Genomic DNA, 27,700 nt, shown 5'->3' on the forward strand with positions numbered 1-27,700 from the left:
TTTCTGTTTTTTATTTGTTAAAAAAGTTTGAAATATCCAATAAATTTCGTTCCACTTCATGATTGTGTCCCACTTGTTGTTGATTCTTCACAAAAACTTACAGTTTTATATCTTTATGTTTGAAGCCTGAAATGTGGCAAAAGGTCACAAAGTTCAAGGGGGCCAAATACTTTCGCAAGGCACTGTATGTGCTCTTTATCATGTCAGTGCGTAGGTAACCTTATATAGTTCCACATTACCTGTGATGATCTGGCTGACTTTGCCAGCAAACGACTAAGTCCAGACGTCTTGCTCCAATCTTCTCTACGTATTATTATGACCTGGATGCCTGAAAGTCTTCATCAACAGTGTGCTGTCTCTTTAATTCACAGTGCTCCTGCTGTTCCGCTCCTCCTCCGGCAGTCATCGGCTCACCGCCTCCTGACAAACTTTGGGCACCCGCACAGGAAAACCCGCACACTGCTACACGCTCCCCCTCGGTGCTTGTCGGCAAACACTGAAGTTTTGGTCTCTGCGGGTCTTTGATGAGTGGATGAACGGCGGCTTGCGGTTTTTTCCTTGTGTCTGCTCGGACTAACTTTAGACCATGGACTGCCAGGTTGGTGCAATGTTTCTGCGCATTTGAAAATGAGCGTGGTTCCCGCGGCGGGCGTAGCTCTGCACAAGACTGTTTGAGAAGTATTGAAGGATCTTTAGCAGCAAAGAGACAAACAGAAGAACCAAAAAGCATCAGATCGCTACCTACATAGACAGACAGACAAACTTTATTCATCCCATAGGAACTGTTACTGCTGCAGCAGCACTGTAGAGGCGTTGCGCATTTTACACACAATTATATAAAATTCCAAATATTCCAAACGTTGTTGAATCTTGTGAGTAATCCAGATTAAAACCTGAAATGTTTGAAAAAGGAGCATCCTCGTGTGTTTGTGAGTGTGCTTGTGCAACAGTGAGGGGAAAACCTCAGAGTGCTTCCTGCCTTTCTCTAATTGTTTGATTTAATTGTATGATTATATGTAGTCAATATTACGACGGCGTATTAGGGCCATTGTAAGAAAAAAAAAATACTGACCCGAAAGAGGAGGGGGGGGGGGGTAATTCTGAGATTAAAAGTAGCAAAATTGCTAGAAAAATCGCAGATTTGCATCCGTTTTTCCTGGTCATGGAATCATGTCGCGTTTCCAAGACGTTATGTTCATTGCATACATGCACACTTCATGTGCACATGTAAACTGGATAAAATGCAACTGTTTAAACAGAGTTTTAGTTGTTTATCACGGTGTTATGAGAGTGGTGTGCCTATTCTTAGTAGGACCGCCGTGAGTACGTGTGTGTGTGCTTACCTGTGTCGGTGTGTGAGTGTGCAGGATACAGGACAGCGTGTTTGTGTAGGAGAGAAGATGACTTGTTAGCTTGAGAGAGGGGCGATTTATTAACAAGAAGTATATGTACAGTGTAAAGAATAAGAGAACAAACTCCACTGTGTGTGACAGTGCTGACAGACACTGCTGATAGAACCTCTGTTTGCTGCTTTGCACTAAAGGTTTTGTTGTTGTTCTTGAACAAACCACAACTGACCAACAGGCCCTGTTATCACAGATGTGTGCCCCCTGAGCCATGGAATTTACTTCATTATTTAAGGGGGGACCTATGAGACCTTCAGAGCAGGGTTGAGTTAAGTAAAGACATTGATAATTTGTTGTGAATGTTGTGCAGTTAGGATAAAATGTCTTGTGCTTCATAACATCACCTGTGCTAGAAGTAGCCCAGTAGTAGTCAGGCTGGTATTGTGCAAAGATGATTGGACAAAGAGGGAGGAAGTAACTAACTTCATCCGACCGCTCCTCAGACTCCCAAGAGTCAGCTAAAAACACACCAGAGTCCGTCCGTCAGATGACACTGACCTCCTGCTGAATTTCAAATGTGAAAAGAAAAAACTGATTGATCACTGTGTACCTCTTGCTGCAGGTCTGCCTCATCCGATGTGACCGGATGGTTCAATTTAAGACACACATGAGATCACCCTTACATCAACAGGTGGGTGTCAAATAAGATGGACACTATATATAACATTATGGATTATATTGATATGCTTTATTCATAATCTCTTTAAGCCATTGTGTGTCACTACATCACTTCTCTTCCTCTCTTATTCTGTGTTGTTTGGAGGTCGTATCATCTTTAGATGATATCATTGTATGAGTCCATATTTTATATTTTTTAATACATTATCTCCTTGCTGCTTACGAAACATAATTACATAATACATCACACAGGGAAGCGACTGATGAGTATTGACAGCAGGAAGCTTGGTTAAAAGTGATAACCCTGAATTAGAGAAGTGAAAAGAGGATCTTGAGTCCTCGTTGCCTCCGCTTTACTAAACAACCTCTGTATGTTCCTTCTGTCCACAGAAATGTAAAGAAGTATTCCCAGAAGGTAATGCTCACTTTTTAACCAACGAGCAATGGCTCCTGTGAACATCTATAAATATATATGTCATTCTTAATGTTCAGTTCATTTACATTTCTTTCCTCTCTGTAGGTGTGTTTAAGAGTAAATCCGGTAAGTTTCTTTCAGTTTTAAGTGATCAGTCTGTAGTGGGGAAAATCACTTTGAAGAGAGGTTGTGTGAGAAGAATACAGTTAGGATTAGTGTGTGTGCACAGCTGCAGAGCTGAGTCAGTAGAAAACCAACGTGTGACAGGCAACTATTGTGCAGTCGATTGAGGAAGGGCCTTAAATATAGCCGTTTGTTTTCCAAAGTGAACTTACTGAGTGGACCTAGAAGGGAGGAAGGAAGGGGGACGGGGGCCTGCTCTCTCAGTGCCTCAAACAACTGTAATGTGTAAAGGAAAATAAGGCATGAAAACATGGTGATAATGACAAACTCAACATCTTATTCAAATATAACTTATGACTTATGACTTATGACTGGTCTGTTTGGTCTTATCTGGCTTGTGGCCTCTACAGCAATAATGACTCTATTCTGTGGAGGTTTGAATACACGAGCCTGAATTGTATCACGACAAGTCACAGAGAAATATGCGCCAATTCAATTCAGTTTTATTTATATAGCGCGTCTCAAAGCGCTTCACAGAAACCCAGCGTGTGAGACCCAGAGCCTGAACCCCCTTAAGACCACTGTGGCAAGGAAAAACTCCCTTTAAGAGGAAGAAACCTTGAGCAGGACCCGTCTACTTAAGGAGGAACCTTCCTGCTGCCAGTCAGACAGAGAGAGAGAGAGACCTGGAAACAAATGTCTGCTTGTATGGCAGCCTTTATGACAATAAACGCTTTGAATCTTTGAATCTGTTCAGGGGAGTCTTGTGTCTGTTACAAAAAGAATTGCCTTTTGGTCCTTGTTTCTGATGTGCACGAGACAAGAGTAGGACACGATATACATGCCAGCAGACAAAATGAATCAGCATGAACCCACCTACTCAGTCACTGTGACTTACCCAGACTCTGCACAACGGGAGCCTGCATTATAAGGACAGCCCTGCCAGCTGAGGTCTCAAGTGCTCTGGTCTGCTTTTTGTTCTTCCTAACCAAAGATGAAGTTCAGCCAGGATGCTCCTGGGCTTAAGGTCAAGTTGTGCTCTAATTTGGCAACAACAGTTCTTACTTAATATCACTGATTGTTCCAACAAAGCAGCCACACTACCACAGCCTCATGCACAGTACGTGTTTGTCGGAGTGAATTGTGTGTGACCTTTTATTTTTTTCTCTCCAAAGGCTTTTTACCCTACGTTGTTTTTATGGATTCACTTGGACAGGAGAAGATCACAGATCCCATCGTAGGTGAGTAAATTGTCTTTAGGTCAACAGAGCATGCTGAACAAAACACTTAAAATGAAAACATCACATTTTACACAAGCATACATTGATTATGCTTCACAGACGCTGCACACACGCAGACAGAGGCCACACAAAACACCTGCACACATCATTGTTTTACCCAGATATTCTGTAGTGTCCCTTTAAATGTCACCAAATATGCTGTCCTGCAGGCATGTCTATGCTGAGTCTGTGTTTCTGCCCTGAGTCGAGAATCTCTTTTTATCTGTGTCACGTCTGTGAGGAAGTGTGCCCACCAAGCACTATTATAAGCCACATCACTTCCGGGAGCCATTATGTCAACTACTCTGTAAGTAACAATGGGATCATAAAAGACTGAATGTTTTCAATGCTGCAATGCCTTAAAATTTGTGTTGTGTTATTCAGAACTACACAGACCCGAATATATTATTTTATGCCTGGATCCCCAGCAACAGCAATATGGGTTTTTTGAGGCGCAATGCTAAATGGATGTCTAAAAATGAAAGAGGAAATCTGAAGGTTTGTGCACAGAGGCCACATGTGCAGTCAACTTCCATATGCATGTAAAAGAGACTCATCTACCTCATTATCTCTTTTGCAGATGTTGCATTTACCTGAAAATCTGATAAATCAGCTTCATTCTAGTGGCTCATACTCAAAAGGTATGTTTCTGTCTGTAATTAAATTTGTCCTCATTGAAGTCAATGTTAAAGAAAATGATCTTTTTTCTTGGCAGTTATGAGCGTGCTTAGTGGAAATGAAAAGCTACTCAAGCAGATTAAAGGTATGTGTAGTTTTTTTTTTAGTGATAACTCATGAGAAATAATCATATGCTCACCTAACATGCCTCGTCATTTAATATTGTTTCCCTCCAGCTTCTCAACCAAAGAGGACGATGATCCAGACATATCTAAAAAACAAAAGCAAGAGTCACCCACTTGTAGGTGAGTAAATATAACTGATAATAACACTACTCCATGCAGAAGATGATTTTATGCTGGCGTTTGTGGTCCATTGTTTCATGTAGGCATGCAGCATATTGTTGAATGCATCTGTGCCGGGCCACATGAGAAGAGGCATTATCTCTGCACGCTCTGCAAACTGACTGTGACCACAAACCAGATCATCAAACATGTGCTGAGCTTTGATCACATCCACTGGTTCTTTGTAAGTAACTGTGCATCGTCACTGCACAGTTATCAGAACTACGCGTGCGGTCACATCAGTTTTATTGGACTGAGTGACTAATGCATATTCACGTTTGTTTTACGGTACAGAAAGAATGGCATCCCTCTACACTGAGGCCAAAGGGGTGCTACAAGGAAGGCAGCGCCACCTTTTCCTCCATGATTGTTGACCTCTCACAGCAGGCAAATAAAATTCATGAGGCTGAAAGTAATGATATGAAGGTAGGTGCTGTTACACTCGGTGTGTGTCTGTAGATTTTACATCCATCATGAACTCCTACACGCTCTATCTGAGTCTTCTCTTACTCTCCTTTGACGTCTCTGTAGTGGAAAAAACACAGGCTTGGCTCGCAGGCTTGTCAGTGAATGTGAACATGTGTGTTTTTGTGTCGCAGGAAGTGAACCTGCAGCCTGCTGAATTCGATTCAGTGAATTTTACATCTTACACAGAAGGTTGGTGTGAAGTTTTTATAGCGCTGGTCAATGTTTTTCATTCCTGAAACCTAAAAAGACGTTTTAATATTTATACCCTATGTTTATTTTTAGCTTTGACTAAACTGGAATCCATCAAGAAGCTCAACTTAACAACAAGCATCAAACCAGGGAACAAACTGGGTATGTTTGTGTAAATCAGTCTGCCTGCTGTGGAGGACTACAACTGCCACACGTAATACATTCATTAGCAATTAAAGGCAACAAAATAATACAAATAAATCCATCCATTATCTGAACCGGCTCTATCCTGCAGTGCAGGGTCACGCGGGGCTGGATATCCCAGCTATCTATGGGTTAGAGGCCGGGTACACCCCACATTTTAGCAAAGAATAAACTAAATATTCTTGTGTCTTTTCTTCCGTAGTGTCACTGTATCCCGGCTTATTGATTCTACAGTGTCAGGTGAGAAAAGCAATGTGTTGTAAGGAACATTATGAACACAGAGTTTATACTTTGCACTGAACCTTGTGTATTTCCACAGAACTGTGGCTTTTCCTTTCTTACTATAAGTCAGTATGTCCAACATTTGTCAGAAAGGAAACACAACAAGGTAAATTGACCTTTTTATTTTAGAATACTCTCTATAAAATGGTGCATTGTGCTCAAAATCTTCATGTTTCTTATGTTTATTTTCCTCCCTAGATGCTGAGGAAATTCGGTACGGTTCACTTTCTCATTTTTGTCTCATTTTTGTTTGATGTTAAGCTCATTTTTATATTTGATGTTTAGTATTATTTTATTTCTTTGTTTCTCTCTCTTTTTTTTTTTTACAGGTCAATGTTTTGACAGTTGTAATAAAGGTATACCTCTTTCCTTCTGTACTAAAAGATATGATTGTTATATAAATCGATCAATCAAGCTTCCAAGCTTTTTCTATGTGACACCTCGTCAGATATGTTTTTTTAATCGATTTTTTTCCTTCAGCTGGTTTCCATTCGGGCATGTATTCACTTATCAAGGACAACTGCAGCAGTCAGAAGCTACCTGTTGGTAGGCCAACCTGTTTTTTTATTTTTGTCTATTGTATAACATGGAACCAATGACAGGGTTAGAAAGCTGTTTTTGTTTGTTTAGGTACATCCCTGGTGGTGACTTGTGCCTCCACAAGGGTTCAGACTGAAAACTTTTGTGTGTGCTTTGCTTGTGAAGACTCTTTCCAAGAGTCGTACCTTAAACAACATTTGAACTCTCAAAAACATCTCATATACACACTGGTGAGGTTTTGTCTGAGTTATCATCATTATTATATAACCATTGAGACAGAATAAATGTAACTGTGAGAAAACATGCCTTTCTTTTGTAATGAGCTGCTGTTGTTTTCAAACCTCACAGCTGCACCTGAATCCCTGGCGGCTGCCCTTTGCATGGAAGAATCTCCCAGATAACTCAGTGCTGAGGACAATGGCACTGGAAGAAGAGAGGAAAGGTGGAGGGACAGACATGACTCTGATGGTACAATGCAAACTATTTATATATTTGATGCAACCAAATGAATCTTTTTCGCCTTTTCATAATTATTGTTATTTTCCATCAGGTTTTTGATATTCCATCGGCGATATATTGTAACCTCTATTCTGCTACTTTTGCCACAGGTAGGAGTCAGCAAATGAGCCATTTGTGTTTTATTGCATGATGTTTCTGCTCATTTTAAGTAATAATGTCAATTCATTTATGTACTGTAGTAGTGAAGAGATTGCCCTATAAAGTCCTATCTAGAGGCGGTAAGTGCTGGAGTAATTTCTTAGTATTAAATGTCGGTTGACAGTCTTCACCTTTAGTATATTCAGCTAATTAGTTTTTGTCATTTTTGTACAGTTCCAGAGTCTGAAACGTACACCAAGCTCCAACAAAAGGAAAAGTTTCCTCTGCTTGGTGAGTTCCACTATATTGAAAGCTGTGTTGCATGTAAGCAGATGTGCACATTATTGTTTTTTTTTACCTCTTTATTGTAGGCTGTCACTTCATGGTCAAGTATATTAACACGGATGAGAAGGTGGGCTATCTGTGTTTGCTCTGTAAGAGGAAGCTGTTGGTGGGTGAATGGTGTGCCCATGCCTTCAGTTTGGAACATGTTAAAACGTTTCTGGTGAGAATTGTTTAAATGTTTCCGTTAATGGTTTGGTTCTATTTGTGGGACTGCATGCATCAATGGTGTTTCCATACTGTGTGTGTCTTTGTAGACATGTTTCCATCCAGACTCATTGAATTCCAGCACTGATAACACAGAGGGATTACTGGACTTAGCAAAACAGGCCATGTGCTTTCACAAGACATCACATGTCCAGGTATTCTTTACCAGAACTTGAATTTCTTGAGTTTCACCTCCCATCAGGGTTTTTCCTCCAGCTCATGCACTTATACTTTTGTATCAATCTTTTCTGTCACCTTAGACAATACAGTTGTACAGGCCCATCTGGGAGCCATGTGACTACAACACATGTGAGTCTGAGAATTTTATTGGAACTGCTTTATTAGCATCTGTAATTAAATATGTTTGCTTCTTCTGTCATTTTGTTTCAGTAAAACACATTCTAGCATCTGTAAAAAGAAGAGAAAGTGCAGAAAAACTTGAACCTCCAATAGTCCCTCAAGGGAAACTGGGTAAGCTATGCTTCTGATTTTCTTGATCTCATCTGTTATTTATTCATTTAACATCTGATCTGGTCATCTGGTGTTTTTTTTTTTGACTGAATCGTTCTTATCACTGTGAGGATTTTCCTCCTTGAGGCAGTGTTTCCACAGATTATTTCAAACTCAGCTCAGTGTTGTCAGTCTTGACTGGCTGTCAACAGAGCCATTGCAAATACTGTAGGGCTGCAAAGACACATTATCATTGATTATGCTGAGATGGCAAGAGCAGGCGGCACTTCCTCAGAGCAGCAATGTGAAGGGATGATTGTTGAGCTGAAACATTACATATTATTTATTTATATTTCACAGTACCAAGAGGAACCCTTAAAGAAGTGCACAAGGACAGCGTGAGAGACAGTAGTCTGGAAAACAGTGCTGACAATGAAGGCAATGGGCAAACAGTTGAAAAGAAGGATAAGGAGACACCTACGCAAAGTGACAAAGAAACTAATAGAGGGATCTCAGAAATTCAGGGTTTAGATGAGAAGAAGAATAGTGGTGAAACATGCAAGATCACACCAAAGACAGAACCCAGTGGCGAGATCCCGAAACCCGCCCAAAAAAGGCCCCGCAGCACGTCTGAAAAACCTCAGGAAGACATACCTCCTGAGGAGGAAGAGGATGCAGAGAGAGAAATCGGCCATAAAAGACAGCGGCTGTCATTCAAGGTGCCTTGTGAAGAACCCCCAGAAGTGTCTTCCAGTGAACAGACAGAGAGCACAACAGCAGATATGGAGCATCAGACAGCAACAGCAGGGCTGGAAAAAGGTGTGTAGTAATGTGTTAATGTTCCCACTTTTATAAAATATACATTCTGTTTGTGCACTATTGGTTTACACGAAATCACGCCTGTTAAGACTTGTGTGACATTACGTGCCTAAATAGTTTTTTTTTTGTGTGTAATTGACTAAAAACAACCGGCCATTGTTGTTTACGTTGCAAATGCTCTTTGCGTGATGACGTCAAACGGTTGCTTGCCTGCAATTACGCTTCAGGTGATCAGTGTCGAATAAAACGAAGTTAAAACGAGGTTAATTTTGCCAGCGGATATTCACAGTCACGGTTTGCTTTAATAAGATAGGTCCACATACTTATTGTGCATGTGATGGACCAAACCGGACTGCTTTTGAAGAGGCTCGTAGCGGCGTTAGCTAGCAGCTAAAGTGCAGCTATTCTACGTGACTGACTGTCATGGCGGACGGCGGAGGTGATAATAGTATTAAACCGTTAGAGTTTTGAAAATAATGGCGACACCTAACGTCTGTCCACAACATAGACAGAAAAAATGGTTTAAGTCAATTAAGTTAAATATGGTGAATTAAAGTCTAGACCGTTAGTCTTAACGGTCGGGGGGGTTTAAACGTTTGTTCTCTTTTGGTTAGCTTTTGAGTGTTTTCCGTTGTTTTTATAACAATAAGAACCTTTACAATTGGAAGGACATTAAGGGTGGTTAATAATATATATATGTGTCGTCTTTAGGATCACTTTTTGAATGCCGTTGTGACAAACATGACACTATGTACTTCTGCATGTCCTGCTCGATGAAGCTCACAAAGACTGAAGTCGTTGGACATGTTGCTGGCCCTGGGCATCATGAAGTCACTCCGGTGGTAAGTTATATGTTTCAGCATACTGCCCCTTATAATGATATATAGTTACTGAAGATAAATTAGCAATGGGTCGTGGAGCAGTCACATACACAGACATCTTACGAGATTTTGTGAGATTTCAAAAAAATACAACTGGTCCAATCTTCTCAATCTTTATTAATAACAGGTCAGAATAGGGATGCAAATTATAGAGTAATTCAGCGATTGTCCCTCGGTTTCACTAAGATTAAAAGCTAAATTGTTAACTAAATAAAAACTTCATGTCATATTCCTTAATGAGTGATTTATTGTACTATTGGGGATACAGTACAGACAATGACATTTATGTAGGTTAGTATAACAAAATCAATTGTGAATAGAAATTTAATAAAATATGTGGGCTGCTTTAACATGAAAAGAAGTTGTTCACGGGCGCTCCTCACACAGACACATGTCCAGGAGTCAGGCGTGTGCGCAGCTTGTTTACAGTGAGGGCAGCTACTGAGAACATGTGTTCTATTCAACTAGCATCCTGATTAAAAAGAAAGAAAGAAACTCCAAGTGCTTCATGTGACCTGCGTATTCACAGCGAGCACAAATGGAAATGCAGATTATCACGCGGCAATCTCCCACTTTGATCTATTTTGGGACTATATTCTGAAGGAGCACTGCTACATGCGCACGGAGCATGGCTAGGCTGCTGATAATTTTCCAACAGAGAGCACGTCGCTTGACAGCGATCGTGTGTGAGTGTGTGCGCGCACCCGGAGGTGCGCTGCGGTGGGAGCGAGACCGCGGGAGCCAGGAGAAGTGTTGAGAGTGAGACGGGCAGCAACGTTATTGATGATAGCTGGCGACTGGAGGGAAGGTAATTTATCCCCATGTTTTCATATGCAGCACTGGCAAAAATACAGCCATCCTTCCAGCAACCACGGTCCGTTATTTGGTACACCACCACCTTCATCATTCTTTGCTACTGGCGGCTGTTCCATACTCCACACTCCACGAATAGATAGAAGATCAGTGTAGCTGACTGTAGCAGATCTCTGGTCTGTGTGAGTTTAACTCTGTGAACGTGTGGATGACTGTCTGCAATAATACATCCCGTCTCCCGGTGTTTTTATTGTGCGCGAGCCGCTGTAAAGGCTTTTCCATACTCCGCGAGACAAAGAGCGGAGAACGCGCTCCACGGGTGGTAAGAGATACAAAAAAAAGGTCTTTTCCGCACTGAGGTACCATACTCCGCGAGACGCGTGTGTGCAGAACTCCTCATGCGGCCCGCCCACTAAACTATAAGGAAAGACTTTACTGAGCATTATACAGAGAGGGTGCCTGCCGACCAATCACAGCATGGTTGCCTTGAAAGACAAAGTTCGGCCCGGACCCTGTGCACAAAAGTGCGGAACAGCGTGCGGTCAGAAACAAAAAGTGACGTCATTTTGTGGGCGTAACGTCTGCACGGAGGAAAAATGTCTTTGTCTCGCGGAGTATGGATCCAGCTTAACGCCGTGATCAATACTGGGATTAGTAGGGGGGGGCTTTAGCCCCAGAGGACACTGCCCTTCGGCCACGGAGACCACTCTCCCCAGCGTTCCCGACCACGATCTGGATCAGGACAGGAACGGCTTACAGACAGAAGGAGAATAAATTATTTTCTTATATCTCTGCATCTTTTTCTTTTGTTGTCCCAGAAAAAGGCTGGAAATGATGATCATCCAAACAGAATTCTGCAATATGTTTACTAATTGATATGTTATAATGTCTGAATTCTAGATTGTTAATGTGGATGAAGAGGTTTACAGTATCATCTCAAAACAAAGCTTTAAATCAGGTAATGACTTGTGTTTATTTCATCTTTTTGGAACAGGCTGCATTTTAAATGTGCATAACATTAATCTCCATTGGCTTTACAGCTATACAAACACTAAAAGCTCAGCCTCTCTGTGGGTGGACATGCTCTTCAGCCTCAGCCCCCTTCGGTGGTAAAGCAGGTGACACCTCAGTCTCCCTTCATTATCAACACTCTGCCTTTGGAAAGGACAAAATGGAGGTACATTTTGAACTTTGCATGTGTTTGCATGTTTCTGATTCTTTTTTTTTCTACATTTGAAAATGCACCTGTTAGGTTGACAAGTATGCTGTTAGAAAAGAGATAAGATGAGCTCTCATGTAAGTTAGTAAACCATAGATGATTTTTGTTGTCCTGTCGAGGTGAAAATTCCTTGTTTCTTCTGATCACCTCCCTGAGTTTTTTGATGAGGAAGAAGCAGATAATTTCTGGTCTCAGATTCTGGGTCATATAGAAAAAAGACCATTAGTGTTTACTGCCTAATGAGGTGAAAGCTTCAATTCCTTAAATGGAATATAAAAATAAATAAATGAATACTTCATGTCATCTCCTTTTCCGTTTGGCTGTTAGGTCTATCCTTTAAGACTTTATGAGATGATGTGAGTTGCTAGGTTTGGAGACACCTTTTTATGCCCAGGGATTATTTTGTTTTGTACATATTTGATAGATGTAATGTGCCACCTACTAAATATGGATGTCATATTATAGGTGGTGAAAATGAATATCAGTGACAATGATTCAGATGACTCCACAGCAGTTGCAAGCATGCCTGCAATTACAAACACAACTGAAGTCACCTGTGAATCAAATAAAGACGGCACAAGAACCCATGTGAAAGTTTCAGCTGGCACCACTCATACGGGTCTGACAGTTTCCAGAGGAAGAAATGACACATCAAGTCTATGTTCTCAGGTTGCATCTAGAATGCATAAAACCACAGTTACTGAAGCTTCTGCCAACACTGCAGACGTAAAGAATTCAGTGGGGTCAAAGGCTAACGCTGCACCACATAGTAATAAAAATAAACGGCCTGCTGCTCCCCACCCAGCCACAGCAACAACCATGCCTGCCATGCCTGAACACAAAAAGCCAACCAAGGAGCCCTCTCATACCTCCACAAAGCCAAGAGATAAACTTCCTGTTGTTGGCAAGTGTTATTCTGGTTTTTTTTATCAATGTAAAATAATTCCTGTACTTCTTTGGATCTGTCACATTGTTCTAAGTCTACAATTTTTATTTCACTTTGCAGGTGTAAATCAGCTAATTAAAGTAAAATGTGGAGACAAGCGGCAAGTTTACTGTCAGCTGTGTTCAGTCAAGCTGAATGAGTCCAGTCACGTGAGCGATGAAGCGCATCAGTACAAATATGTGGTGTGTGTTTAAGCTTTGTTGTGTGAAATGTGTATGATATTTTGTTAAGCAGGACACTAATGCACTCTGTGCTCTTTATGGTCTTTCTAGAAAATGGTTTACCCTGGGTGGTCTGCCAAGCCCTCAGAAATGGAGAGCAAATTTAAGAGGACTGTAATCGAATTGGGTGAGAAGGAGAAAGACAGAAGCCATACAAAGGAGGTAAACCGCATCTTTCAGTGTCAGTACAAAGTAAATAACGTTCTGTTCTTCAGAAATAACTGACCACAGAATGCAGTGATGGCCAAGTTAGAATTGAATATTAAATCACATTACTTTTTGCAGTAATAAAATGTATCATTGAATTATATGGGCCTAAAACATTACTGACATTACTTACAACAGAACTTTTGTTTCTTTTAAGTTGGAGCAACTATTGAAAAAGACAACTTGAAGATTTATAGTGCTAAATTGTGTTTAATAATTTGTCTTCTAGGTGGAAGTGACAAGTGAAGTTTACAAAGAGCTGGCTGCTCTTCCACAAGAGAAAGGTAAGAATATCATGATACCCTTCATCCTATCAAGGTTTCTTAGAATCAAAACTACAGCAGCACACTATTTTGACAAATATTATTCCAATTCTGTGTCTCTTGTTTGATTCATAGCCATAGAAAAACTGAAAGAAATGCTTAGGCAGAAACGCACTAGGGAAGCTGTCATCTCCAGCCCATGTGAAGTGACGAGCTCAGACGATAGTAAGTTCATGATTTCCATGCATCAAGCTTTATCCACACACACAGATAAAATTTGATATATATTGTGTTTTTTGTGTGTCTGTGACATTATTACAAGACTTGTAACTGTAACTTTTGTCTCTTAGCTCATAACCCATCAGAGCAGCAGAACAAAAAACAGGACCAGCTGTTGGCCCAGATCCTAGTTGAGAACCCAAATGGTGGGAGATACAAACTGTCAGGTTAGTCGGCTCTCTCTCTCTCTGGACTGTTTGCAGGCTGCTTCCATTTTCTCAGTCTAGAACATGATTTGGCATCCTCAAGATTTTATGAAAATGAAAAAGGGACCCAGTGGTTCCATTTTGACGTGATGTCATTTCTGTCTCTTTGTGTCTTGTAGACCCACGCTCTGCACGTACAGAGCAGCCAAACCAGTCAAACACAAGAGACAACTTACCAGTACCCAGCAGCCTGAGCGCATCCAAGGAGCCCCCAAGAATTTCATTGGGTAAGTACAAAAGTTTATCTGAGAGTTTAACTGTCACATGTTGTCAATACATTTACTGATTTGTTATTATGTGTGGCAGGCGTAAAAAGTAAAGACAGCAGTCATTTGTTCTGGTATTTGAAAGTAAAGGTACTGGATTCCAAAATAATAATTGGTAAGTCTATTTAATATTGAAAATCCTCCCCTCCTATTATTTTCTCATTAACGGTGTTGTGACTTTTATAAGGTATGAACTATGTGTGGGAGTGTCGAGGGGTATCTCTGGATCCATTTTATTTATGTGAGAGCTGTGAGGAGACAATCTCTCTGAGTGACATCTGTCATCACATGGTCGGCCAAGATCATCAAGTCTGTTACCTGGTGTGTGTTGTCTGAATAGTCTATTGTAAACCTCAAAATAACAAAAGTTGCTACTCATTTGTTTATAGATTTTTATTTATATGCTTTGTTTCTGCTCTTCAGAAAAAATGGCAGTCACAGTTTCTGTGGCCATTTCAACAGAGCGATCTCCCCCTGCAAATGAAATTAACATTTTTCAACGTCATCACCAGGATGCTCTCAATGCGGGAGAGTTTCCACAAAGCAGACGCACAGGTAGCCTGTTAGGTCCAGATTATATTTCTTGAATATAATTTGATATTACAAGTTATGTATTTAAATTGATTTTCTTATTGCCAGAACAAATGTATCTCAGCTTTAAGATCAATTTGCTTAGACCAGCTTTGGAAGTGGCCACATTCTTTTGCTACACTCCCATTCAACCAGTGTATTTGCAGCTCTAGAGCTGTTAACTGAAATCCAGTCACAGGTGGTATGTTACAACAACAATCAGTCCAGTCCGCCATTAAAGACAGTTCTGGTAGAGACCAGTATACACAAGGTCTGTCTTTAACTTTGACTGACGCTTGCACTTTCTGTTGTACAGGTTATATTGTTGCAACAAGAGTTGTATGAGTCTGTTCGCAAGTCTTCGTTCAGCGAAGGTAACAGCAAGTTTCATTTGAAATATATGGGCCTGAGAGGAAAATATAGGATAAACTGTGCTATTTTTTTGTGTGTGTTTTTTGAATAGCTTTGAACAAGGTGAAAAGAATCAAACAGCAACAGAATGGTGGCTGTTCAGCTGTCAATGAACCACAGCAGGAGCTCAGTCAGTGTATTTTCCTTAACCTTACTTATTTGTAACTTAAACAGGAGCAGTACGTGTATGAACAATCTGTTTTTGTTACACAGTTAAGCATATGGAAGAGTTTCTTTCCACACAGGTGTGGCCTTTTGAAACACAGGCGCCAGATCAGGAAAGTCATAATGGTAAGAATTATAATATTTACAGAATATATCATCATAAAATTGGCTCATATCAGTAAAGTTTTTTGTTAGATTTTTAGATTCTAGTTCTAATTCTGATGTAACCAGCAGGAAAAATGCTGCTTCAGCATGTGTGTCTGTTACAGAGCTGTAATGATTTATTCTTTGTTACCTCTCTTAAAGCCACACACAAAACAGAAAAACCTCATGAGGAAGAAGCGACTGTACAATTGGATCGAGTCACAGAAAGAAGTGTGAACTGTTCTGTTCCAAAAGCTGATTGTGCTGTTGAGTCCTGGAGTAACATTTCTTTGCACCCTGAATTGACACAACCAAAGCCCATGGAAACCCCCCAGATTGAAGTGAATGAGACAGCGGTGCACTCATCTTTTTTTACTGCTAACCAAGACATAAGTCAAAACCCAACATTGTCTTCCAAAGATAAAAACCCTCCAACCAGGAAAATGTCAGCTGATACATCTGCTGAAACACTGGGCCTGTTGCAGCCTCTTGCTGAGGGGAGTTCTGAGCTCACTGCTGTTAACCCTGCTGTATCCCCTCTCCTACCGTTTCCAGCAGAGAAAGAGCCTAGATCTGACAAACAAAAAACATTCAGTGTAGACTTACAATCATTTGCCAGGGTAATATCTCATTTTATAGGAAAAACAACTCAGTCGAAAGCTCCAGATAATGCAGAGTGTAATGACTCGGCTGCCAGCAAGTTATTGGAGAGAACGGAGAGCACATGCAATTCAGTTAGCAGTGTTGCTGCCACCACTGCAGACCCAAAACCTCAACAAAGTGTCCTTGAAGAAGTCAGCCAGTCCATCTCTAGTTCTGCAGCTACCGACCCTAACCCAGGACAGACATGGCAGCTGCACAGCAACACACAGACTGACGGCATCAGAGATGATCAGTTGCCTATTAACACTATTGTAACTTCAAGGAAGCACCTCAAAAACCACAACTTTATGGGCAGCTATATAAGACAGGATCTTACTGAAGGGAACACAGCCACTCAGGCCAACTTCTCCGCAGTTCCCTCACTCCCCAGTGACACTCCTGCAGCTCCATACAGCCGGATGGCTAATGTCCCAGGTCAATATCCAGGTTATCTTTACTCTGAAAGTGTTAAGGGTTATACAGCAACAGCTACCTGTACTGCCTATACTGGCAGTTCATATCCACCCGTAAGCACCACTACACGCGAGTGCTACACAAACCAGGTCTACCAGCCACAGTGGCCAAACTACTTTGGTGTGCAGTCATATATGGGGGGGTTTGCAGCTGCAATGCCCCTTGTAAGTGTGAGTCCGGCGACACCACAGATTCAACCCATGCAGCAGGTGCAACAGAGTGAGCAGGTGCAACAGATGCAGGACTACTCGTAGATATCCTCCATATTTTAAGCAAAATGATTACCCTGTTTTACCTCTGTTTATAAACGTAAAGCAAAGCTTTATTTGGTTCAACTTGTATTCATTTTAATTGATGTTTGCTGTTCTGATCTGGTGTTTTTAGGTCAACATGAATACATTAATATCTGGTACTCGGTATTTGATATTAATCAAATTACTAAATGCATGCTGCTTTGTGACTGCATTTTGGTTATTGTGTGCACTCAGTTTGAATCTTAAGTCTTAAGTTTTGCTGGCGATGCCATAAGTACTGTGTAAAAGCATTTCTTTTTATTATTATTTCTTTAATATGAGGGATTCCCCCCTTTGTAAAAATGGCACTTTAAGCAGTGTGTTTGTGTGTTGCTTTAAATATTTTTTTAATAAACAAGTTAAAAGTTATTGTTTTTTTTTCTTGCCTTTTTTGGGAGCTGTTACCAGTTTCTGTTGTGGGGTAAATTTGCCTGACTCTTGAGTCGTGCTTCTAATGGGAGAAGTGCATTAAAAGGGTCAAAGGTCACAATGGGCCTGTTAACAGGGTCTTTGACAGACAGATAGACACAGCCCTGCTGAGACATTACTCACACCAGAGTGATACAGACTATAGGTGACAAATTGTTTAGTTAATTTGCTTGTATATATAAAAGCTTTCTGTAATCCTGAATTGATCAAAGTCAAAGCTGGAAGGATTACTTTTTTTAATTGTGTGTTAGAAAATCTACTGAGTAGGCACTGTGGACAGCATGGTCTGTGTTGAGATCCCCTTGCTGAAGTTCCAGGCCGTTAACGGTCAGTCTTCTGTTATCAGGCTGTTCCTGTCAGTATGTGGTATTTGAGTCGTGCCAGGCGCCGAGGCCAAATCTTTGAGAAATTCTTGCTTTCCTAATAGCTCTACAAGGGGATGTGTATTAAACAAATCAGACCTGCATAAAGACAAAGTAAAACCTCGATACAAAAGAGTGTATTTGTAATATCTGGAAACAAGCATTGGCAAAAGATGCTGGTTTGGTTGTCAACCTGGATATGATGTCACTGCTGTATTGTGAGGTCTGTACAAAATATATGAGGTGAGGTTTAAACTAAGATCACACACTCTGTGTCACCATGACCCATTGATATTGATCAATAATCAGAATAATTATATGCAGTGATTGTTGTAAAAAAAAACACAGTTTCAAAATATGAAAAGGAAAAGGCAAATTAGGCATGAAGCATATTGATAATGACGAACAACATCTTATTTAAATATAACTTTCAATTATCTGCTGATAATTGTAAGGTTAAAATAAATAATTGTGACATATGTTAGGTGAAAGATTTTATTTTGCATGATGTTGTTATGTGGTATGGGTCCACATATCTAGAAGTGTGTCCCTAACATGAAGTTTTCATTACTTTATGCATATTACTGTAATGTGTTTATAAGTACTTATGTGTTAAGTAAGTTTTACAGAAGATCAAAGGAAGACAGGTATACTGAATGTATTGAGAAGTGTGTAATTTCCCTACTTCTCATAGACTTTTGTAATTCATTTCCTCTGTTAGCTGTTGTCTGCTCTTTGGAAACAGCTCTGGTTGATATCAAGCTAAGGTTGTAAATCCAGATCTTGATTGAAAGGATGTGTTCACCTCCATGACCCAATTTTATGATCCACCCTTCCTGTGAGTTTGTCTTCCTGGTCACCTCCAGATCTGACCCACAGCCTATGAGATGTTAGGACTTAAAGTGAACTTACATGGGGGAAGATGTGTAAGCTTTCATGGGGCGTCATAAAGTCGCTCATATGGTACAGTGATCATTGTTGTTATCTTCAACTTAGGTTTACGACTGACAAAAGGGGACCCCCTGCTATTTCCTTTCTGTTTTTCCTGACTCTAAGGTTAACCATTACCAAATAAGGTAAACTAAATATCAGTTGAGCTGACCCCATTGGTGCAGAGTTGGGGAAGGACATGATTTTATGGGATCTCAAGATAGGATAAAAAGTGTCTCTACAAGAATGGTTGTTGTTCTCTGGCTGTGAGGCCAGGCAACCACAGAGGCCTCTGTTTGTGTGACTCAGAATTTGCTTCTTTACTGTTAGAATAAATTGTAATTTTGAGACCAGATACTTCTTCTTAATCAAAGAACCGGGGAAGATGAACGAAAGGATCCAGAAGATTTTTATGTCCCTAACAATTATTCTAATGGCATTGTGACTAGACGATAAGTTCTTAAGCTTAATATGCAGAAATTTCTCAAAAGTCTTAAATCAGAATTTGATCAAGACTTAATATCTATGTTTAATGCTGTGAAGAAGCTGCTTGTTAGCATTTTCTGTACAAACAAATTACAACAATACTTACATACATTCAAAGAGTATAAAACAAAGATGCACCAGAAAGTTTTATGGCTGGTCTGGTCCTATCTCATGGCCTGAGTCGTAAATGTTGGGGTCTGTCTCATCCTTGTTGGTTCATTCAGAGTAACAATGCAAATCACTGATAGCAAGCTGCCCACATGTCTGGTGTGAATGCTAAGTGCTTTCTTAGCAGATTAGTCTTTAAAGTCACCTATTCTAGAGCTCACCAGTGTAAATCTTATTGTCTGATAGATGGTGGTTTTCTTCCTCAGGAATGTTCATTTCTGACACTGTGGAGCATAATTTTGAGGACCGCCCGGCCTTCAACTCAAATCATGTTTTGGGCTGCGTGGGCCTGAAGCCAAAATGCAGAATTATCTCTTGGCTAAACTTGGCTTAGGCACAGAATAGTGTCCTTGTTGATATGCTTCCTATCTTGCACACTCTGTTTCCGCTGCCACATAAGACACATCGAGCCACACTCTTTACTCTTATTTTGTCCAATTCAGTTTTATTGGGTTTTGGGACATTTTTTGGGACATCTTTTTAAACATTATAAGGTACTTGAACGCAACAACCGACGCAAATGACAGCATACACTCATGTATGTTTTTCTTGTGTATAAACATAAAATAAAACAAAATCATCTGATTATAGTCTTGGTATAGGGCAAGTTCAGATGAACATATATAACTTTTTTCACTGTGCCATTATTTAGCAAAAATAAAGACAAAAAGGAAATGTGAGATATACTGCATGTGTCTCTTAGGAGAGAGAGGCCTTGAAGCAGGCACATGAGGACAGCAACTCGCCGCCTGAACTACAATGTAACAAGTGTGCCCTGGCAAGATAAAAATGAATAATGACATGATGTGGCAAATAAATTTTAACTAGGGCGAAAGTAGCCTACTAAGAGCACTATCAGTGCCAGGTGTCGTGTGATGTCATAAGTAGGGGCTTGATAACTTTACAAAGAAGGGAGTTTGCAAGATTCAAGTGTTGATTTTCATGTGCACAGTAAGGAAACAGGTTTGCTGTTCACACTGAATGCCATGAAAGTTGAAGGTATAATAAAAATAGAATAATTAATAAGAAAATATGCAATCAAGTGATGCAGCTTGTCAAGATAGACTCAACCACAAGTTGCTGAGGATCTTTGGTGACAAGCCAATGGTAGTGGTCTTGAAGCAGGAGGGGACAGTCCTCTGGCTGAGGGAGAGGTTGAATTAATTTTATTTTGAATGAATCAAAATATCAATCAAATGAAAGAGACTGCCATGACCCAGATTCGAACTGGGGTTGCTGCGGCCACAACACAGAGTACTAACCACTGTACGATCACAGCTCACCACTCATCTTGATGCCACTGTAGCACCAGCACGCACCCACAACGCAGAGATGATAATTCACATTACAACGGGACTCAGAGACCGTTACATGTGTACATGTCATGCATTTTAAAAGTAGTTCCACATTTTGAGCTATAGAAACCATTCAACCATCCTTCAGTTCATTTCTCAGTGGATGTGTTCTTCATGCTTCATCATGCATTGGACATTTTGTATCAACCGCTCTTTGTGTTTGATTCATTTTTATGCTTTGTTTGCTGTTTTGAAATCTCAGGAATGTAACTATACAACCAGCTGCCTCAGACATTAGTGGAGTTATCCTAACTAGATGAATAGTTTGACCTCACGCTTGACCTACCAGCTGCAATAGGGACCAGGCTTACCTTGTCTCTTATGATTTACGACTGTTTGGGTAACAGAGGGTATTTACATTCTACTCAGAATCCTTTTACCTTCACACCATATAAGCAGCAGGCTCAATTCCCAACAGCCTCTGGGGCTGACCTTCAGGCAAGAACAGGAGAGAGAGATATGTCCTGTCACTGTTTGACTGACTTTAGATAGTGAAGGGTATAAAAGCACAGGTTGGTTGTGGAACCTTGGAGCATTCTTTCACAGACGTATGTGTCTATGTATAAAATAAGACTTGAGTGATCAACAGTTGCATTTCCTGGTTTATTTCTAACAGAAACTTGGTTCTTTTGAGTGCTGGTGCCCAGTGTGCACTCATTTCTCCACCTGTTGCACAGGGCAAGTTCTGGACTTCCCACTGATTCCCACAGTTTGGAGAACTGAGAGATTTTTTTGTTCAAACTTCCTTTAACATCGGAGTGAATGGGAAATTCCTTCAAAACATGGTCAAAGTATGAGATAGACACCTTTTAAAGTATTCATGATACACTGAACTTGTATACAGCATCATTTTAAACAGTATGTGTTTGAAAATCAAGTCATGCCCTGGCTGCCTCTGGGTTTATGACACATGTCTTTCACCACTGGAAATAAAAATAAAGTAATCAAATATTCTGATCTGTGTGTGTGTGTGTGTGTGTGTGTGTGTGTGTGTGTGTTGACACACACACACACAGTAGGAGGTGCTCGGTAGTTGATCTGATTGGTCCTGGAGGACGTAGATCAAACGCACTGTGTGCATCAGGATCGACGTGATTTCGGGAGACAAACCTGCAACAAGGAGGCGGAGACACAAACTTACTAAGTACAACTTTAAGGAAGTGTACAGGCGCAGGTGAGTCTCTTTAGCTTGTTACATTTGCGAAGTCTTCCACTTCGACCGATAACAAAGGTTCCTGTGTGCAGCCTTTCATCAGGAGTTACCGAAAACACTTAACGCGAATTTATATGCTGCGGATAAACAAGAATGACGCGATAGACCTAATAATGACTAATGGAGGTTCTGCTGTGTAACTTTGTGGCACCTCAACCTTTGTAAAGTCACAACATGAAGGTTATATTCCACATAACAAGGACTAATTTACTGAAAGCTAGAAAATATGGGATATATTTGATAGCAAGTGTGTGTGTGACTGTCTCGTTTTATGGTGTGGCGACGCCATCTGCTGGTGGACTGTTATATTTTTAAGCTTTTTGTCGGCATGCTTCAGACTGCGGATGTGATCAGTTGCTATTAGAGCCACTTTCATATCTATGAAATAACTTTAAATGACATTTTATCACACTAGTTTTTAACTCACAGACTTCTCCGCAGGACTGGTGGTGTTTTCTACAACTGCAGCAGCATGCAGCCAGGTGGGACAGTTCTCTTCTCACTGATTCAGGCCACCATGCTTTACGATGCTCTTCTCTGTATGTTTGTTTGATGCGTCTCTCTGTTTGTAGGAGTGTCGACCCAAAGCCAGCTGTTGGGTTCTCTGAAGGTGTACCTGAACAATAAGAACAGACTACAACCCATCATTGGTCTGTAGCAACAAATCCCTCTGTAGGATCTGATGTGGTGTGTGTTTTGTGTGTTTGTGGAAGTGATTTGTTGTTTTATGTACACATAGGCCTCAGTAGCATCATAGAGTGTGTGAAGAAAAGTACGCAGAGCAGAGACACATTGTTTATTTGTGAGGTGTGTGTGTGTCGGCTTAGTAAGGCTGACATGCGGAACCACATCTGTGGAAGTCTCCATAGATTCAACTACATTGTGAGTAGTACTGGAGAAGTCTTGATGGTAGATATGTGGGCTTTCATTGAATGTGAATGGTGTTGTTTGCTCGATAGAAAGCCCGGCACCCACATTTAGTGTCTGAATGGGAGGAGAACCCTGATCTGTCCAAGCTGGCCTGGACTCTGATGGAGATGGCCAAAAAGCTTGAGGGAGAAGAGGGTCCAGGAGATATCCAGGTGTGTGATTTTGACTGTATCTCTTGACGTGAACACAGATGTTTGGATGTGGTGCTCATATATTTTTACATATGAAGTTGTTAGAGGTTGAAGATGCTGTATACCAGAAGATGGCAACATACAGTGAAAATGACGGTCAGTAAATATTCAGTTAGAAGATGGAGTGACATCTCTTTTTCCACTTTCAACCTTTTGATTTTCCGCTTTCATGTAAAACAAAAAACAAAACACAAATGCGTTGTGTGTATTTTTACTCCTCATAGTTCTCTATCTTTCTCCAACACTGCAGCAGTAACTATGATACATTCCCTCAGAGATGGATGGTGTGAACCTGAGAATCTTTCAGAGTGGATGTCTGTTCACTATCCCATCAAATCGCAGAGGACTGTATTACTCACACACAATCAACAGGGCACACAATCATTAGAAGTCCCACCAGTCTGTCACGTTAAAAACATCCCAACATCACAGCTGGACAAAATTCAGATGGCACCTGGACCCTCTGTGTCATCAAAGAACCACAGCAGCTACCTGGATAGCTACACAGGATCCAAGCCTCTCATTGGTGAGTTCCAAACACATTTTTTTGATCAAAAATCTTTGCATTGTTTGTCATGGAGTGTTGGTTGGATGCTGGTAAGAGGTGTCTTAATGTCCTGTTTCCCAAGCTTCCTCTGTTTGCTCCAGGTCTTTCACGAGTGGTTGAGTGCAAGAGTCAAGATGGCCGCTCCTACTGTTTTTTATGCCACTGCTGCCGCATCAGAACCAACAAAAAGCACATCATTGATCACCTAACCAGCTCTTCCCATCTCACCAACTACTTGGTCAGTTTCTTGTGGCTCAGTGAACAAAATGAATGCACAAATCCTGAACAGAACGGGTGAGGTGTAACGTCAGTGTCTTTGTATAGATGGAAACTTGTCCTAAAGTAATTACACCAGATGTCGACGACAACTGTCTGCTTCTCCAGTCACTGGCTGAGAAAGTGGAGAGGGAGCAGGGCAGAGGAAAGCTGAAGGTATATTGTCCTTCATGCACAGATTGTCCTGTTGTGATGAGGCCATACGTCACAACACTTTTGATCTTTATCACACTTCCAGGTAGTAAATGCACCAGAGTCCCTCTGCATACTGCTCACCGACAAGAGTTATCATTGGTGTAAGTACAGATGTGTCCTTTTGTTTGGCTATAAACTGTGTACCCGTTTTGCTCCGATCCTGCTCTTTAGTGTAACTATAATGTTTAACTTACTGTCATGTAATCTTATCGGAGCACTGAACTTTTTCTATCCAATAACACCTTTGGGTGCGTTTTGTTTTTGTGTGCCCTCTGTCTTGTTTTTGTTATTTTCCAGGTGTAAAGATGCTGCATAATGGTTGGGCACCTACTGGCAGCCAAAAAAAGAGAAATGCCATCAACGGTGTGTGTCTACTGAAGCTGCATTTGTTCTGTCTTTTTGTTGTTGTCTGTCTGTTTAACATGCTTATGTTGTTGTTGTTTAAGAGCCGAGTGTGAATGAGACTTCAGTGGGAAGTGTGCTGGAGGATTGTGCAGTCATGCCTTCTAAAAAGGCTAGAAAAACAAAGAGGAAGAACAGGAAACGGACCAATACTGTGTTCAGTGTGAGCCTGCCTCTCACGAAAGGCGCAGTGCTGCTGGAGAGGACGTCTTTCAGCGAGGACTGCCTTCCTGTATCACCTTCATTCGATCCTAGTCCCTCACCTGCTGCTCAGATAGTGGTCTCTGACTTAGATTCTGATCCAGGACTTTGTAAAACCTCACAACTACACCAGGATCGCCATAGTGGAAATGCAGATGCTGGCGAATTCACTCCAGAAAGTGACATAACAGTCATCCTGTTCCAAGATGGTTACATCACTGAAGATGTGTACTTCAACCAATCTGGAGATCAAACAGGGTCAAAAGTCCCTGATGTGAATGACAGACAGTACGATTCTCAAACAAGGTCAAGTAACACATTTCAACATCAGTGGACAAATGAAGATGCACGGATACAAAGTCGGCGACTGTTTCCTGCTGTCTCTCACACTCAGGGCTGGTACAACCCCTCCTACAGACATGATGGAAGCACTGAGCTGTGGTACAGTTCCACCTCAAGAGAAGAGCCTGGGCACAATTACATGACCTCCAATGTTGTTCAATATTCCCATCAACAACAGCCTCACCATCAGCACAGGGAATTTTATAATACAGGTCTTCTGGCTGGGAGCGAGGGTCATCTTGATCCGCCTGCTGAAGTAGCCCCTTACTTGGATGCAAGCAGGAGAAACATGCAAAGTCACACAGGGGATCACCTCACACACAGTGGCAGTACTGATCCGGATTCTAGAGGACAGAGTTATAAGGCACAGCCTGCACCCTTTCAGGCCTGCCAGGTAGACCATGGGTGGATGTATAATGCCAACTGCATTCCTGGACCTTGTGCTGGTCAGGGTTTGTACTATTGGCCAAACCCCGATCAGCACCTTCCTTATCCACCCGGCAGCAGCAGCAGCAGCTGGGGTGTGACGCCGCCAACTGCTTTCTTCCAAGCTGGGCAAAATCTGTTTTATGAGGCCAGCTCTGATCTAAATTTTAGAGCTGTAGGTAGGGCAGGTGTATTGATGTGAGAAAGTGTAGATGGGAAATTTCCATTTATGATGATCACAGCAGCCGGTTTTACTTCTGAATATATTGCCAGACCTCAGCCGGGCTATATTTGAAGTGACATCTCGCTTATAGATACAATAAAGGGATTTTTGTCAGTAGTGAGTCATAGCCTCATTATCTTCATCCCTTTTGATATTTAGTCACACCAGAGGGTGTGAAAGAACATGTATTTCATATGAAACAGGAATTTTTCATTTGATTTTTGACAATAAAAATTGTGGACTACATTTTTAGATGCACAATAAATGTGCATCATAAAAACAAACTTTTTTCAGGGATGCATAACATCAAATTTTTTTTGCAATATCCAATATACTATCTTATTAAGTTAAAGCAATGCAATGCATGCATGAGAAGACAATCAGTTTCTGACTCAAAAACCTCTTGAAGTCAGACATGCTTTCCTTGTTTGTGTCATTCAGATTTTTATTTTTCTTCAAAGGCCAATATTTTATGTTTAGGCTGGTATCTGCAGCAGTATTGAAAGCAATATTAGAGATAATGAGTATTTATAATGTTCATATTTTCTACATTCTAGCCAAGTGTGGGTGAGAAATTGGCTCAAAAACACAGAATGCAGAAGAAATTCATTGTTCATGTTGTAAAAGTCACATTTTCAGTTTGTTTTGGACCATTGTGATAATGTAAATACACTTATTGTTTCCAAACTGGGGCTTAATAATTTGTAAACTGTCACATTTGCAGTATGTCACGTTAAGACCTGTGCTCACTTTATGTGTGTGTGTTTAAAAAATGTGAAACAAACTTAAATGTGTTGGAATAAAGCTCCACGTTTTGAATTTTCAATAGACATCGCTTGGATGATATTGGATTTATGTAATTGTGAAATACTAGCTGTATAAGACCAGTACTCTGATAACGGATACTGAAAGGTTGATTTTTGCAACAGTATTTCAAATTTCCGTCAGACGTAAACGCACCGCGGAAGCTACGGAAACAAGTCTCGTACAAGCTGCTGTGGTTTGATCCAGAGGCAGCAACACGGCAGCCAACCGTCGTGAGGACGTTGGACGCTAGTTAGCTTAAACAACTAGTTAGAGCAAATGTGTTGTTTCACATTTTACTTGGATGGCTAAAATCAACGCAGCGACTGGCTAACTTGCCGCAAACAACACACCTGGGAGAAACCTTGACTATAAAACTGCCCCTGAGTGTCTACTAGCACTCCCCCTCTTATCTCGTCGAGATGTCAGCTTTCTCTGAGGCAGCTTTAGAGAAGAAACTATCCGAGCTTAGCAACTCTCAGCAAAGTGTGCAGACGTTGTCGTTGTGGCTCATTCACCACAGAAAACACTCGAAGACTATTGTCAATGTTTGGTTCAACGAACTGAAAAAAGGTAAGGTTGATTTGAGCTAGCTTGTTTTTCGAAGTAAAAGCACTGACATGCTTCTGCAAGTCACAAACGTGTAGCATTTAGCTACAAGGGCTAGCATGCACTGGCTAAAGCTCGAACTGTAAAATTAACCATTTTACCCCATGTTAAAGTTAATAAACATATTGCTGTTGCTACCACAGCAGCTGCTAATGCTAACCAACTTTCATGCACTTCCACTTCACACACACACCAGCATTGATACTGACATTGATTTTCAGATACTCTCAAAAAATTGTGTATCATTGATGATTGAGGGCAATGGATTGTGTATTCAGGCCCAACAAGACTGTCGTACAATGTGCCACGGTGCTAAGATGCTACACGCTAAATGTAATAAAGCTGCTGTACTGGAAAGTTCCTGTAATATATTACCTGCTGAGGTGAATAATTTGTGCAATGTGAATTATCTTCTTCAATAGCTCAGCTGTACACACAACTTAGAGTGACAACAGACAATATATAACATTGTGTAACGTGCAAAAACAACACTTCAGATGTTGAGACTGAGAATATAAAAAGTATTATTTCAGTTTTTCAACAAAAAAGAAGGTGGGAAGAGGTTCACCACTTTAACAGTGCATGGGAACATTGATCAACAATGTATTTTTATTTCTCAGTATTGGTAAGACTAGGACGTTTTCTATGTTATTACTTGCTGTGTTATTTTATTAAATGTACATTTTACATAGCCTAATCATTTTTGCTA

General features: G+C 40.8%; 3 protein-coding genes and 1 non-coding gene across 7 annotated transcripts in view; 3 read left to right on the forward strand and 1 right to left on the reverse strand.

The window, feature by feature from the left end:
• The first annotated feature begins 271 nt into the window (after positions 1–271).
• On the forward strand, positions 272–17,203 carry LOC114451881 (uncharacterized). Of its 4 annotated transcripts, none has more exons than XM_028430864.1 (46): positions 272–598; positions 1,969–2,037; positions 2,415–2,439; positions 2,545–2,565; positions 3,738–3,803; positions 4,013–4,149; positions 4,227–4,340; positions 4,423–4,483; positions 4,558–4,605; positions 4,697–4,765; positions 4,849–4,988; positions 5,099–5,230; positions 5,404–5,461; positions 5,555–5,623; positions 5,868–5,905; positions 5,985–6,053; positions 6,146–6,161; positions 6,277–6,303; positions 6,428–6,493; positions 6,578–6,717; positions 6,836–6,955; positions 7,038–7,095; positions 7,186–7,224; positions 7,319–7,375; positions 7,456–7,589; positions 7,684–7,788; positions 7,894–7,942; positions 8,024–8,104; positions 8,444–8,902; positions 9,614–9,744; positions 11,497–11,554; positions 11,637–11,773; positions 12,281–12,719; positions 12,822–12,943; positions 13,034–13,144; positions 13,419–13,473; positions 13,588–13,677; positions 13,803–13,898; positions 14,057–14,164; positions 14,238–14,318; positions 14,391–14,524; positions 14,627–14,758; positions 15,090–15,147; positions 15,237–15,314; positions 15,430–15,475; positions 15,656–15,791. In XM_028430864.1, the coding sequence occupies exons 1-45, from the start codon at positions 587–589 to the stop codon at positions 15,441–15,443; spliced, it is 4,323 nt and encodes a 1,440-aa protein (XP_028286665.1). In that variant the 5' UTR covers positions 272–586; the 3' UTR covers positions 15,444–15,475; positions 15,656–15,791. The 4 variants fall into 4 exon arrangements, with proteins under 4 accessions (XP_028286665.1, XP_028286639.1, XP_028286647.1 ...); XM_028430838.1 differs by having other exon boundaries at positions 279–598; positions 15,398–15,475; positions 15,656–17,203; XM_028430846.1 differs by having other exon boundaries at positions 280–598; positions 14,244–14,318; positions 15,398–15,475; positions 15,656–17,203.
• Positions 17,204–20,484: 3,281 nt separating this feature from the next.
• trnah-gug (transfer RNA histidin (anticodon GUG)) lies at positions 20,485–20,556 on the reverse strand. The gene has a single exon. It is a non-coding gene; the product is annotated as a tRNA-His (tRNA).
• Positions 20,557–21,675: 1,119 nt separating this feature from the next.
• Positions 21,676–25,738, forward strand: LOC114451900 (uncharacterized). The gene is made up of 12 exons (XM_028430878.1): positions 21,676–21,806; positions 22,287–22,327; positions 22,418–22,495; positions 22,585–22,727; positions 22,805–22,927; positions 23,005–23,062; positions 23,217–23,492; positions 23,615–23,751; positions 23,838–23,945; positions 24,028–24,085; positions 24,282–24,347; positions 24,431–25,738. The coding sequence occupies exons 2-12, from the start codon at positions 22,318–22,320 to the stop codon at positions 25,555–25,557; spliced, it is 2,184 nt and encodes a 727-aa protein (XP_028286679.1). The 5' UTR covers positions 21,676–21,806; positions 22,287–22,317; the 3' UTR covers positions 25,558–25,738.
• An 808-nt stretch (positions 25,739–26,546) lies between these two features.
• LOC114451976 (regulation of nuclear pre-mRNA domain-containing protein 1A-like) overlaps positions 26,547–27,700 on the forward strand; it is a 5,898-nt gene continuing 4,744 nt past the window's right edge. The window contains exon 1 of the mRNA XM_028431019.1: positions 26,547–26,955. Within this exon, the coding sequence (XP_028286820.1) occupies positions 26,805–26,955 (151 nt within the window). The 5' untranslated portion in view covers positions 26,547–26,804. The remainder of the gene's footprint in view (positions 26,956–27,700) is intronic.

Source organism: Parambassis ranga, chromosome 2, assembly GCF_900634625.1.
Source record: "Parambassis ranga chromosome 2, fParRan2.1, whole genome shotgun sequence".
NCBI lineage: Eukaryota > Metazoa > Chordata > Actinopteri > Ambassidae > Parambassis > Parambassis ranga.